This window comes from Danio rerio, chromosome 7 (genome assembly GCF_052040795.2).
Source record: "Danio rerio strain M-AB ecotype USA chromosome 7, GRCz13ab, whole genome shotgun sequence".
Lineage (NCBI taxonomy): Eukaryota > Metazoa > Chordata > Actinopteri > Cypriniformes > Danionidae > Danio > Danio rerio.
This window is the reverse complement of record NC_141027.1, coordinates 41729775-41744693: the sequence shown is the minus strand read 5'-3', so window position 1 is coordinate 41744693 and position 14919 is coordinate 41729775. Positions and strand designations below refer to the sequence as shown.

At 38.6% G+C, this 14919-nt stretch overlaps 2 protein-coding genes across 10 annotated transcripts in view; one reads left to right on the top strand and one right to left on the bottom strand.

Annotated features, from left to right (window-relative positions):
* Positions 1 to 27: 27 nt before the first annotated feature.
* On the bottom strand, positions 28 to 12301 carry chpf2 (chondroitin polymerizing factor 2). Its single transcript, XM_087261631.1, has 4 exons — positions 11197 to 12301; positions 5839 to 6403; positions 3329 to 3511; positions 28 to 2060 (listed from the first exon to the last, which is right to left on the bottom strand). The coding sequence occupies exons 1-4, from the start codon at positions 11469 to 11471 to the stop codon at positions 789 to 791; spliced, it is 2295 nt and encodes a 764-aa protein (XP_087117757.1). The 5' UTR covers positions 11472 to 12301; the 3' UTR covers positions 28 to 788.
* abcf2b (ATP binding cassette subfamily F member 2b) overlaps positions 8565 to 14919 on the top strand; it is a 21552-nt gene continuing 15197 nt past the window's right edge. For 2 of the 9 annotated variants that reach the window (XM_087258317.1, XM_087258314.1), the window contains exons 1-2: positions 8565 to 9783; positions 14612 to 14777. In XM_087258317.1, coding sequence (XP_087114443.1) covers positions 9721 to 9783; positions 14612 to 14777 — 229 coding nt within the window. In that variant the 5' untranslated portion in view covers positions 8565 to 9720. Of the gene's footprint in view, positions 9784 to 12340; positions 12505 to 13655; positions 13746 to 14611; positions 14778 to 14919 lie in introns of those variants that run through there. The other 7 variants (XM_087258319.1, XM_087258315.1, XM_087258321.1 and 4 more) reach the window with 4 other exon arrangements.

Sequence of the window (14919 nt, the reverse complement as noted above, 5' to 3'; positions counted from 1 at the left end):
AAAAAACAACTCATGTGTGCATCGTGGTCATTATTCATGATCAGCTTTCACAGATGATGTTTATTGAGTTCTGAAATATTCAGCACATTCTGTTCAAAGGTCATACAATCATATCTGAAGGAAGCAAGATGGCTCAAGTTACTCTTGTAGCTGAGAGTAGAACCTCTACTAACCACCTGAAGTCTGACATGATCACATAATAAACGATGACTGAATTTGTTCAGCTTTTCACTTATGAACTTTAGGTTCCTGCATTCAGTCATCGGAAGCTATGTAAACAAGTTAAAACTCATTTTTATTTGAAGTTAGTTAAGATGATATCATTAATATCGTTCACTGCCTAAATGAGGTATTCTTGACTATTAGACCATGTATAGATCAATTCTATTGTATGTAAATCCTTAAACCCCAAAAAATGGAAACCGGCTTACTTCAAAACCTGAATTTCTTTCACATGTGGTACACATAAGAAGAAATGTTTAAGAAATGATCACCTTTGACATTCATTGTATGAACCAATAACATTCTTCAACTGTTTTGTCCAAAAAGAACGTTGAATGCGATGTGAGCATGAGTAAATGAAGACAAAGTTCATTGTAATGTGAACTAGTCTTTTCAGCAAGGCATCGTCATTGTATTTCGTTAAACTGAGTTCACTGGATGATCTTTGCAAAGACGTTCACAGCATCAGGGTGCAATTGACTGGAGCAATATCAGTAGGTCAATTAAGGCCACCTAAACCAGAATCAAGAAGTTTGTTTCGTCTTAACATTGCAGCATTAGTTGGTTCAGGTGCTGTTGGCCTGCTCCTGTTCAAACAAAGCCATGGCTAGGTGTGATCGAGAGGCCAGCCCCTCCAGGTTACTGAGCACACAGCGGTGATAGATGTCCTCGCTAAAGCGTGGGTTACATTCCCTGTGCACATACTTCTGTACTAGCGCCGGCTCCACAGCCCGAAACACATGCAACCCAGAGTAACGTACAAAGATCTCATAGACATCCATGCTCTCCAGCAACTCATCGTTGTCCAGGATGTCAGCCGCCATCTTTGTGCGGGCAGCCATGTAATCTGCGTTATAAAAACAAGCTTCTTCAAAGACGTGCCGGTCAAAGTGGCCATCACGCAAAGTTTCAGATGCAAATGATGAAGCAGCAGAAGGCTGCTGGTCGCGGTAGACCAAAGCAGGACTGTACTCTTGAAAGTGGATTGGGAAGAAGACCTGCCAATTGCTGATAGCATTCATCCGACAGCGGTTGAGAAAGTCAGCGTTGACCTCAGTCCATACACTGGCCAGGAAGAACAGAGTGTCTACTGGGTGCTTCTTGGAGATGATGTCCATTAGCTTGACCTGTGAGGGAACTTCAGTCTTTACACTGATCCAAGGGATCTTGACGTCGCCGTAACGTTTCTCTACCTCACCAATCATGGCTTTAACACCAGCAAAGACATCCGTCTGACTGACTCTTTGGGCATCGAAAGGGTCATAAACAAACAAGAAGGTGAGCAGAGCATTGTCATGGGTATCCAGAGCATTCATGACGTACATGTCCAAGAAGTTGCCCACAAAGTCTTGGTCATGTGCGGTCACAGGGAGGATCACCTGCACCCGTGTTGCTTCCGTTACATATGGCATGGGGATGATTTCCACAGCACTGAGAGGCTTTAGCAGATTCACTCGCTTGGCGATTACCTGACTGTGACCCTTCTGCGTAAAGGCTTCCAGAGCCAAATCCAGCACATACTCCATCCCTCTTGTGGGATCAAATCGCCGGTAACCGTTGAGTAGACGGCGCTTACGGAAGCGCAGCTGGGGCTGATATCGCTCGTTCAGACGGCCCACTGCGGTCTCCAGAACTGAACTGACGTCTGCCCGGTCGGCTCCTCGAAGCTCACACTTTGGTGAGCTGTCGCCACATGAATAAATGTGCTCTTCTGTGAAGTATTCCCAGTTGATCACCTCAAAGCGGGTTTTGGGTCGGAATGGTGGGTTGATTCCGATGGGCCAGGTGGCTCCAGCTTTACCCTCTGGAGTGAGCTCACTTATGTTATTGATCTGATTCTGGAGTCAAAAGAACAGAAGAAGCCACTGTTATGAGTATGTATTGTTAAACTGGTAAATGGAACAACTTGTCCTTATGTCATTTTGATTCAGGAGCTGTATCTCTGTTCCTCCTTGAGTCAAAGACAAAGTCATCCTATCCAATTTGAAGGCAGCTGAAAGACCAAGGTGGTTCATTTCAAGTTTATTTCCTGCTGTTATGTGATGAATGATGTCTGGCTGAGGGCTGCAAACACCTTGCACCATTACCTTTGCAGAGTATTTGCCCAGACATGAATATTGTGCATCAAAGCAAGACATCCAAATGATTACTTTAAATGCAAAGTCATTTGGAAAAATGTCAACTAAATGACTGAGCGTGACTGAAATTTAAAATACTGTTTGCCAAGTCAGACTAGCATAAATATGTAGGGATGCAGTCCCAATATGTACATTCTGGCCAATACTACCAAGCATATGTATAGGTTGTAAAGTATAGGTTGATAAATGCCAATCTTGATAGTCGTTTTTCAGCCCTATGGAACATTTCAGCCCTTTAAAGATAAATGCAAATAATAAACAGTAGACAACTGCAATAAACAAGGAAACTGCATGGAAACGTCAAGATCTTTCCCCAAAATTGCTATTCAGAAGAGCATTCAGTTCAATCATTTTACTACTAAGGCCCAATCACAATTCTATTTTTGTACCCCTACCCCTTTCCTTCCCCTTTTCCCTGGCCCTTGAAAAGAGTGTGAAGGGGAAGGGCGTCAAAATTTAACCCTAAGAAATGGGACAGCACTACAGCATCTGCAAACATCATCATATTTCATCGTGATCTCTTGCTTCATATGAGATTGACGATGGCGACTGCTGTAGTTATTCCAGTTGTGTTATTTTTTTGGTATTTATCTTCAGGAAATCACTGAAGGCAACGATATCATGTTGTCATAATGATCTAATGTGGCAATAAGATCTTAACTATACTGTGCATTTACACAGAGGCCATATTCATCTATATAAACACAACATTAACACTATAGAAGACACTGTAAAAAGGTCATTCCCAGCCACTAGACCTTCTTACAGGGTATTCGAGTGTCAGAAGTATGTTGTGCATTCTACTCCACTATAGATTTAAAGTTTGTGTTCTTTTAATTGATCTAAGGTCACACTATGATATCTTCTAATGGTCACCCAACATTAAAAGAGCTGGTCACAAGCTTCCTTTTATAGTCACCCACAAAAAGTAGCGTAACCATACCTAAAACCAAGCTACTGTAACATACCTGTAAGTGCTGAATTTGTGCATATGTCCAGTCCAATTCAATCTGGTTGTAGCGCTTATGTAGGCGATACATCAGAGCAGGTTCAGAGATGGGGTGGACAGTGAAGGCGTTCTTAAACTGTGCACTGTCCTCACGCTCAGGGTCCACATTCTTCTGTAGTTCAAAGTAGCGGTACGTCATCTCCTACATAGGTTTCAAACCACAAGAGCACTGATATGAATGACTGAAAAGCTACATGTACTAACAGTATTTACTTTATATTTTCTATTTAATATTAAAGTGCTGTTTTTTGCAAATATTAAAGTTGCCTGTTTGAGTTTCTTTATGTAGATAGATATTCTGAAGAGTGTTACTGATGAAACTGGTAGCCCTTGACAGCAGTAGTATTTTGTTTTTCTAATATGGATGTCAACCGGTCAAAAAAAACCTTCTTTGAGCTTAACAGAACAAACACATAATGGTTTGAAACTACTTGAGGGTGAGAAAATGGTGAATGTATTTTCATATATAGACCAATTACCATGTTTGTAAACATTCAGGATGCGCGCGCAGGGAGGTGGCCGAAAGCAACCGGGAGCCCTAGCATTTACAGCGAGGGATTGACACCAGATGCGGTGCAGAGTTTGTTGTTGTCTTAGAAATAAGATATATTACTTGCATATTATATATATATTTTTTTTACATAATGCTTATATAGCATATTATAACAGCTCGTCACCCAGTGACAAGCACAGTAATTCAGCAAAATTAACGTTAAAGTGAGTGCCGTTCATCTGACAGCTCCATTTGCGATAGCACCCTCCCAATGAATATTGGATAAGACGAAGTGACCAAGCATCCAGCCCCAAATATACAATCTCAATGAAGCTCCGAGTGATTTTACATGAGAGAAGTTAAAGGTCTACAAGTGTTTGGATGCCAACAATGTTGTTCTTTGAGGTCATGTGCAATAAATATTGCTCCATGATGACCAGATTCAAGAGCTAAACACAGAGATTCTGCCTAGCCAAAGACAAGGAAACAAGACGGAGCTAACGTTATACAAGGCCTGGGTAATTAATCACCAACACGCAAAACAACTGCATTCTGACAGTGAACTTCACCTGTACGGCAGGGTATGTGAACATCCACATAGAGGTAAAGTTGGTTTTATATTCGCACATTCAGACTTTCTCCTTAATAATATAATTTCATAAAAATATTATTTGCAAACTCTAAATAGCGAAATCATATTAGCAACAGCCAATGACTATCAAAGTACAACATGTTCACAGTCAAATAAACAGTGCTAATGTTGTTTTTAAGTCACACTTGCAGGTTATTTCAGACCGAATATTCAAAGTGCCGTGGGAAACAATATAGGGAATGTGTCACAAGTTGTCACTGAATGAATGTGTGAATATAAAACTAAGTTTACCTTAATAAACGTAACCTTCACGTTTCATTCTTAGCATTCAGCGTCAGCAGTTTAATTAACCACATGTAACTGTTTTTGCTGAAATCATTTCTGCAATCAAAAACGAGTAATGTGTATGATTCAGCATAGTGTGAACTGACCTGATATGACATGACAACTGCAGAGTCCAGCATTTCTAATTAGCTCCTCACTTCATTCAGCTCCCATTTAGCCAAAGACGTCTGCAGTCGGTATTAAAGCAGTGTGTGGTGTATGGTAAAGTTAAGTTTTCTATTTTTGGACACGAATTCGGCATCCTACCGCAAAACATGACATCTTTCCCATTGCAGCCTGTCTGTTTTCTGCAACCGGGGAACCGTATGACGTCATGTTGGTAATTGGTCTATAGGTTAACTCTCTTTAGTACATCAAAGTTCAGGACAGTGTTTTTTTTTTTTCAACAGAAGATCAATAAGTATCCAGCAAAAAATTGTGCGTTTAATAAACGTCTAATACACATCAAAACATAGACAACTTGGCTAAAACAATGCTAAACTTGGGCTGTCAGTGAAAATCTAATAGACATTTAAGAATAGCCCAAAATTAGACTAGTGGTCAAATAGACAGACGCTATACGTTTAGTCGTTCATTAATGTTTATTTGATGACTAGTGTAGTTTTGGTCTATTCTAAGACGTCTATTCGGTTTTCACCGACAGCCCAAATTTAGCCTTATTTTAGCCAAGATTACTATGTTTAGACGTCTATTAGACATCTTTTAAAAACAAAAATGCTTGCTGGGTAGCGTAGCTGCCAACAATTGTCTCTGGATTACTGAATAACACAACTGAGAGCCGGGTTTGTAACTGTACTATGGACCGGGTTTCTGGCGTATGCTGCCATCGGATGCTATACCAAAGTTGGCGGCCCGGGGGTGTTGCAGACTGTACCAAATAGCTGAAGTGAAATGACAGGAGTTTTTTGGGGGAAATAACAAAAAGGGTGGCGGGAGATAGGTCTGAAATACAGGAGACTCCCGGGAAAAACTGGCGTGTTGGCAGCTATGGTAAGTAGGTTTTAGCTCTTCATGTGCATTCATATAAATGTTTCCTCACCTGATGCTTCTCCACACAGCTAAGACCCAGGTAATCAATGATGCATCGACCAAGCCACTCGTCTGGCCTGACGCTAAGGATGTCGTTTCGACAAGAGTCCAGATGTGGCTGCAGTCGTGCTAGAAGGCTTCGTGACAGCAGGTACCCATATCCGCCATGGCAATATCGGGCACGTTCTTCACCCCCAATAAATTCCTCTGCCCGCCCCATGTACATGTCCTGTCCCGCACTGAGGTGATTAACCAGCTCCATGATCCTTTCAGCTTGTGTGTACGTATCGTCCTGTGCAAGGTAAAACCAGTCATACTCATTGGCGTGATGCTGGTGGAGGTGTCGTATGGTTTCATACATCAGCCAGACGGGTCGGTCATCACCATGAGCGATGACCGCCATGCCGTGTGGCGCCTTTGCACTTCGAAGGCCAGTGAAAAAGAAGGTTCGATGGAAATGGTGAGCTACTGTTTTATTGACCGCAACCCCAAGTGTGTTCAGAGTGGCACGTGAGCTCAGGATGCCCACCAGAAGCCGTTCTCGGATGCCCAGCTCTGTGTGGATGTAGCGAGTCCTGTGAAAGCAAACAAATATATTATTATATATTTAACTATAAAAAGGTTGGCAGATATAAACATAGGCATCCAGTTTTCGGCATTTCTCTCTCTATGCATGTGCATAGAGCTGTATAATATTAGAAAAATCTAACATTGAAACATTTTTTGCGATATATATTGCGATATGAATACAATTTCACTATGTGACTTCATATCACTATTTGGAAAGAATTTAGAATGTTAGATCAATTGGTATGACTTTGCAGTGGGAGTGCATCTCCATAAAATCTAATAAATAATTATAAAATTGTTTATAAAAATAAAATAAAATCTATAAAATTTTTGGGGTCACACGACACAATGTTGTCTGCGCTACTTGCCGTGCATTTCTCTATTTGCATGCATTGTGAGTATTTTCATGCACATGTTTAGTCAGAGATTTATGAACTATTCCATACTTTTTGCATCTCCATAAAATCTAATAAACAATCTATAAACTTTTTGGGGTCCCCTGACAAGTTGTGGTCTGTGCTATTTGCAGTGCATTTCTGTATTTGCATGTGTTGTGAGTATTTTCACACGTAACAATCTATACATACAACAATTTATCGTTTCCCCGAGTCAAACAACTGAAGTAACTGAATGATAAAAATAATTCAATAAAATTCATCAAAGTTAAGGTCACAAATGGTACAATTTCTTCTACCTGAATGCTTTTAAAAATCATTATACAATCACAGGCATCAAAAACATGTGCAAATGATAAATTATAATCAAAACTCAACATTGCATATATGCTGCGATGTGACTATAGCAAATGATCACATTGCAATATTGATGCTGAAACGATATATTGTGCAGCCCTACCCTACATGTGCATGTAAAGAAAAAAAAAGGTTGGCAAATTCCATTCAGTTTTATTTAAGTTAAAATAAAACAGCATACTTATACTGACCTGTACTTAAAATATACCAAATAATCACTTATAATACTAATGACAAGTAGTTATTAACTAACAAAAGATTCTGGGGCTGTGGTCCAGTTGTAGTTTTTATTTTACATGATCAAATTATTCTTGAGTTCAGTGTGTGTGTACACGCACACACACGCAAATGCATGCATGCATACACACAACTGTACTGAATGACATTACTTTGTGTATTGTGTAAGTCATGTTAAAATGTTTTGCTCACAACACATTATAATGCATGACACTTTTATGTATGTATGTTCATTAAGATACTTGAGATTTCTTTTTTGCTTCAATCTGTATTTTTTTATATCGACATCCCTTTGTCCATTTAGAAAATTGTCTCTGTAGAGGTTTAGGCTTAGAGTGATGGGATAACACACTAAGCCAATTACAAAGCACAGTAAAACAAATAAGCCACTGTTACCATCCATGGACCACTCATCGCCCCTTTTTAATCTAATTAACAAGATGCAACACAAACAGATGACTGATGGTTTGTTCCTAATTGAACATAAGATTGATTTTTGAAATCTTAAATATGAACTTGTCCTGGGAGCATAGAATTTTGGGACATGAGATTAATTATACTGAAATCTCTAGCAACAATTATGACCTAATTATTTTAAAACGGGGTGTCAAAATGCTCCTAATGAGCCAAAGTTTTACAGTGTTTACTTTCAATCCATTTCCAACACACAGAGCTCTAGTGATGGGATAAGCCTGAATGACTTGATTAGCTCGATCAGGGGCCTGTTTCAGTAAGGAGGTTCAACCAACTCTGAGTTTAAACTTGAACTCTGAGTTGATTTACCGAGAGATTAAAAACTCAGAGTTTTCGGTTTCAGAATAGCTGATATGAGCTGGGTCAATCAACTTTGAGTAGACCAACTCAGAGTTAAGCGCGCACACCGTGACTATAAAAAGGCATTATCAATAGAGCGCAGATATTACGAGTGACTATGGCAACATCTTAAAAAAAGAGATCACCATTTCTTTCTCCGGCTGAACTTGATCTGCTCATGCAAAGTTATAGCAAATATGAGTGTATATATTTAAAAAGAAGCAACCATCAGTAAAACAGAGACAGTTAGCATGAGAAAACAGCTGCTCAAGTTAATGCGTAATTTTTCATTTTAAGTATTTAAACATTTAAGTATAATAAAATAAGTAATGTAATGTGTGACGTTTATACTTTTTTTCTAAACTTTTATACACTTTTATCAGTTTTAATAGATTTAACAGTGCACTTGTTATGTGTCTGCCTTTTTATTGATCAAGTGATAGAGGTTGATATAACATTAAGAAGGTAAGCAGTAATAAAATAATTTTTAGACAGAATAATAATCCCATCTGCGTCAATGATTTTTTATTTAATTAATGTACCTGAGCCTCAGAAGACAATTGACACACAATGAACACGTGGGGGCGTTTGAAGCCAGACGCGGAGATCTTGACACGCTCCAGACGCTCGGAGGTAATTAATAATATACACTAATACTGAAACAGTTAAGGCATTTTAGAATGACTAAAACAACATTTAAGATGTTCTGCAGTGTGTTCAGTCTGCTGGTTTGTCCATTCACACACATTTTCATCATCATCTCTAACAAACCATTTTTTAATGTACATACTGTAATTTAAGTGCACTTCGTAGTTTATGTGCATCTTATCAAATAAAAGTTTAACCTACTCAGTTATGCACATATTATATTATGCGTATTTTCAAAAGGTATGTGAATCATGACTTTTCCATCAATTGTTTTTATGCACATCTCCAAAATGAGCTCTAAAATAGGTGTGTGGAAATGTAAGACTAATGCGAGAAATACCGCTTCATCTTTAAAAAAGGGGAGGAGACCGACAGAAACTCAGAGTTTAGAGAATAAAACCTGCTCCAGACCAGGTTAGATTCACAGAGTAAGTTACCACGGTAACTGACTCTGAGTTAAAGTTAACTCTCTTTTAGAAACAGGCTTGACTTACCCTGCTTTCTCGAGTTTAACAAACCTGCCATTTTGTAACGGAAAACCCAGAGTTTCTCTCATTTCAGGGTTAAAATACTCTGAGTTTTAACTTAACCTGCTTTCTGAAACAGGCCCCAGGTGTGTTTAATTAAACAGCAGTGCTGTAGCCCTCCAGGAGTTTAACACGCCTGAGTTAAAATGACTGACTACATCCCAACATGTGTCTTACAATTGTCAAATTTGACATTATCTGAGAAGTGATGGTATTTATACTTGAGACAATAGCACTCTTATAGGGAGGTGTTTTCTGTGCCCACAAAAGGCCTTGATGCTTCATCTAAACCTGCTACATTGTTTGGACTATTTCTAGTATTTGCAGTAGTGGACATTTTATGAGATGGAAAAAGTGTCAGCAACTTCACGAAGTGGTGAAGAATTCAGCTGTGAGAGAAGCACAGAGGTGAGGTGAAAAACACTGCTCTGAGAACTTATTACTCTGTGCCAAAACAAACGAACACAGACTACTGATATGAGCCAAAGGTCAGAAGTTGATTTAATATACTGTACTTGTAAATAAATTGAGATCGCGTTAATGACAAAAACAGTTAATGTTTGCAAGATGAATAATATCTGTTAAATATTTAGTTAATAAGAGCTTGTTGCAGTTTTACATTTTTGGTCTTCTGTTAACTGGGAATTGCCATGTCTCTACTATACATGTACTGTAGTAGATATTTTATTTTGTTTCTTTGATTATTTCTATTGTTTTATATATACACAGTTGAAGTCAGAATTATTAGCCCCCTTTGGATTTTATTTTCTTTTTTTTTATATTTCCCAAATTGTTTTACAGAACAAGTTTTAATATTAAATTTTTTTTTTCTTCTGGAGAAAGTCATCTTTGTTTTATTTCAGCTAGAATAAAGTCAGTTTTTAAGTTTTTATGAGCCATTTTAAGGTCAAAATTATTAGCCCCTTTAAGCTATATATATTTTTTCTCGACAGTCCACAGAACAAACCTTTTTTTAAGCCTTTAAATGACACTTTAAGCTGTATAGAAGTGTCTTAATATTATGTAATGTCATCATGGCAAAGATAAAATAAATTAGTTCATAGGGATGAGGTATCAAAACTATCATGTTTAGAAATGTGTGGAAAAAAATCTTCTCTCCATTAAACAGAAAAATAAACAGGGTTGCTAATAATTCAGGGAGGCTAATAATTCTGACTTCAACTGTATATAGTTTTTATAAATACTATATATAGTCATTTTTAGGCGTTTTTACCTTGATTATGATAGGACAGTGGAGATTTCAGTAAGAAAAAAATTGGGAGCAGAGGAAGGGGAAGGATCAGCATACCCTTGAGCCAGGAAACAAACTCTAGTCGTCATGAGCACTTCTGTGCAATATGTCGGTGCAGAGTACCACTAGGCTATTGGTGGCAACTATTTCTATTGTTTTTAAATAGATAAAAGTGAGTGCAACCATATTAAAGGGATAGATAAACCAAACATTTTTAATCTGTCATATACTACTCCACTATTTGTTCCAAACCCGCCTGAGTTTCTTTCTTCTGTTGAACACAAAGTAAGATATGCTGAAGAATATTGGAAATCAGCCGCCATTGACTTCCATAGTACTCTTTTGTTCCTACTATAGATGTCAGTGGCTTTCACTTTCAAACTTTCTTCAGAGTATTTTGTGTTGAAGAAAGAATTTCATAAATGGTTAGATCTGCTCAAGTGTGAGTAAATAGTGAGAACATTACAATTTTTGGGGTGAACTGTCCCTTTAAATACTGAGATCTTGTCATTTGTGAACGGCTTGTACACATCAACTATTTTCAAGCTGCACTGGTTTGGAGGACTCACCTGAGAACTTTCTTGTGTGGTTTGTTGGGATCTTTGTGATAGGGCACGATGCGAGGCTGGAAGTCCTCATTTCCATCCCCTTCTTGACCATTGTGGAGATCTCTGATATGACCGTTGTGTACGAGTCTCCCATTGCCCAGGTCATCTCCACAAGCCTCATCAGTGTCCCCCTGCGTCCAGGACACCATCAGAAGACTGAGGCTACAGCCCAAAGACAGGCCCAGGATGAGAGGCAGAGCAGGCCGGAAAACAGCCAGAAAAGATGACAGACGCATGCTGGAGATGAGTGTTCAGAGAGACAGTCAGTGGATGACTGAGGTTTCCTCAGAGAACAGTTCAAGTAACAGCAAAGTCTTGTTTACGGGTGATTGGCGTGCAGGTATTTGACAGATTATGCAAAGGTATTTGGTTCCTGTCAGTTTCTGTCAAAGATCAGCATGACTAGTGAAGATGGCAAAGCAGAAGGAGCAGGAGCAAGCAATCGGATCTGCTTCTTTAAAGTCAAACTACCAAAGTCAGGACATATGGTTCTGATTTAGCATTCAGCTATACAAAACCAAGGCACAGCTAATGAATAAGTCCACTGTGTTGTAGCCGGACACTCTCCTGCATGTGATATGGCGAACATGTATGCAAACATAATGTGAGAGTCGCCTTCACCGGTGATGCACATAAGGTCAGTCTGCTAGCCAGTCGAGACCATTTGCAGACAACAAACATACAACGTCGATGCACAGTTGAAATACTATAAAGTTCAGGATATTAACTTTGAGGAATGGTTCTGCGTCGGAAAGACAACTAGCGATAAATTACATTCAATAGACAAACCTTCCGGTATTAGATATTTATAATTCGCGTAGCTTCGCGTATCTGCACACCGAGGCAGAGCAACATTAGCAGGCACCAGCAGTATTTCCCCCAAAACACACTAATCCTCAGACACTGCAGTCCACCGTGGATAACCTCCTGTGGCTCGTATCGTCCCAATGCTTCTGTGAAAAACAAAAAAGCAGTCGCGAAATGACTTTGTTGGCTCTGCTCTAAATGTCTCCAGCATCGTCGATCGAGTCTACATGCGGATGTGCTGACTCTGAAGAGGAAGATTGACTCAATGCGTTTAAACGGACCCAAGGAAACAAGCAGCACGAGCACAACAGTTCCACGTATACACGAGTCCCGCCGCCGCTGCACACATTCGGGCTGATGGCACCGAGATACAGCCCCGTGCTCATTCCTGCGTCATCATACATGAAAGATACATTAAATGAGTCCGGTTGTCAAATGTCCAATATCTAGACTACAGGAGAGGTGGGTAGTAGTGTCTACGAGACAAACGAAAAATAATAATAATACTAAAAGTGTTAGTGGTGATAATAATAATTATAAATATTAGTTTTATGCTAAATATAAGTAATTGGACTAAAAAACGTTTGTTCAAAAACGTATATCAAAAATGTCATTGTAACAATCTCAAGCTAGACTATATCATTTTATTACAAGTGTTTTCTCAATAGGCTCTTGCAGTTATTATCTAACCCCTGTCCTAGATGTTGAATGGATTAACACTTGATCCATTACTGGTATTGAATAAAACCTCTGGCTTTAATAAGGGATTCTTTAGCATAAACAGTCCTGAGTGAGAAGCAGCCATCAGTTTCACTTGTCGAATAAAATGTCAGCAACAAAGAGGCAATATAAATATTTTGAATGCACATACTAATACTTTAGTACAGTTGACGTCAGAATTATTAGCCATTTATTTTATCCCCAAATTCTGTTCAACGGGGAGAGAAAAAAAATAAACACATTTCTAATCATAATAGTTTTAATAACTCATCTCTAATAACTGATTTATTTTATCTTTGCCATGATGACAGTAAATAATATTTGACTAGATATTTTTCAAGACGCTTCTATACAGCTTTAAGTGACATTTAAAGGCTTAATTAGGTTAACTAGGCAGGTTAGGGTAATTAGACAACTTATTGTATAAAAATGGTTTGTTTTGTAGACTATCGAGAAAAATATCGCTTACAGGGGCTAACTTGGTCCTTAAAATGGTTTTTAAAAAATTAAGTAGGCTGCTTTTATTCTAGCCGAAATAAACAAGACTTTAGAACTCTTAAATCTTAAAGAAATCCTTTATAATTTTGAAAATTCATGATTTTTCACAATATTATTTCCCAATATTGTATAAATCCCTTGGTCAACGAGTACTGTGTGTTTTGTTGTTGCATTGCATACAATATGTCAAATAAGACTAAGGTCTTAGACTAGTAAGTATATTCTACTATCACTGCCTGCCATAAAATAACAACAACTACTAAAACCCTGATCCTTTTTAATACCGTGGAGTAAGCGATAAGCAGTTTTTATGATTGTACAGTTACATCACACTGTCGTCAGCAGCACGCTGAAGCGTGTATGTCTGACCAGCAGGCGGTGATCTGCTCTTCACCAAATACGGTCAGTGCGCGCGCGTCCTGAGCTGCCTACCCGGGCGCGTGTCAGAGACCTGCGCGCTACTTGTCGCAGAAAGGAAAGGTAAGGTACAGTACGAACACGCTTTACTGTTTGTCTTGTCAGTGTTCTTTCAACATTGTTATTATGCTGTTGTATGTGAGACATAAGTGAGGTAATATCCGGCTTAGATATTTTGCATAAATGAGCTGAACGCCGGGCCCTGAACACCTCCTGCTGTCATTTATTTAAGAATGCCAGCTGTAACGCTGGACACAAATTGAGCCGTGCACGAGTGTACACTTATATTGTCATAAATAAAATTGTGAAGTTCGCAAAGTCTCCCATAGAGACGTCGAAGGCGTTATTAGAAAAGGTGTTAATTTGAGATCAATGTATAATAACAACGTTGATCCTTTAGTAAAAAAACGTTTTTATGTAATTGAATGGCTAGCGTATTAAAGTTGAGCTGCACTGTAGTTCACGTGTGCAGAACTTCACAGGTTATTTTTTTTATACACTGACACAACGTTTAGTGCTGAAGTCAACTCTAAATCAACGCAGCCTATAAAACCTAACGTTTTCCTTACAGTGTAACCAATATCACAGAAGTTCAATCAATATTCATGTTCAATGATTACCTGCTGTTTTGTGTCGTTCCATTGGCAGAGATGTACTGACTTATTAACTTGCAATAACCACATAGCTCCTAATTGTAAAGTAGAAACATGCTCTTTGTGTAAATTTGCTTTGAAATAAATGCACATGAATCGAATAGAATTAAGCCAATGAGAACTGTATGTGGGAATGAACTTTATATAATTATATGTAATCAGCATTATTGCTGCTGATTATGTCCACTTCAACTTAATGATATTTAAAGCAATAAAGGAGTATGCAAATATTATATTATCATGATAGATAATGACATTTACTTACTATTATTAACTTGCAGAACTCTGCCGCCATGCCATCAGATCTTGCTAAGAAGAAGGCTGCCAAGAAGAAGGAGGCCGCTAAAGCTCGACAGCGTGCAAAAAAGCATGACGAGGTGAACGGAGATGGAGAGCTTCAAGATGACCCAGTGAATGATGCAGAAACTAATGGAGATGCGAATGGAGGTGAGTTTATTAATACAGTTCCTCAAGTTAAAGGACAATTAAGACAAGAGTTTTATTTACTAACTGCTCACTTCTAACATTCTGACAGTTCACACTGATATATGGCCAATGACTTGGCCCATCCGGAATCTGTGCACACAGA

Bases quoted from the DNA above. Each gene is read 5' to 3' on its own strand.
- chpf2 (XM_087261631.1), bottom strand. From the start codon at position 11,471: ATGCGTCTGTCATCTTTTCTGGCTGTTTTCCGGCCTGCTCTGCCTCTC. The intron at 3,512-5,838 runs GTGAGGAAACAT...AAACCTATGTAG, and splicing joins GCTGTGTGGAGAAGCATCAG to GAGATGACGTACCGCTACTT. The intron at 2,061-3,328 runs GTATGTTACAGT...TTTTGACTCCAG, and splicing joins CACAAATTCAGCACTTACAG to AATCAGATCAATAACATAAG.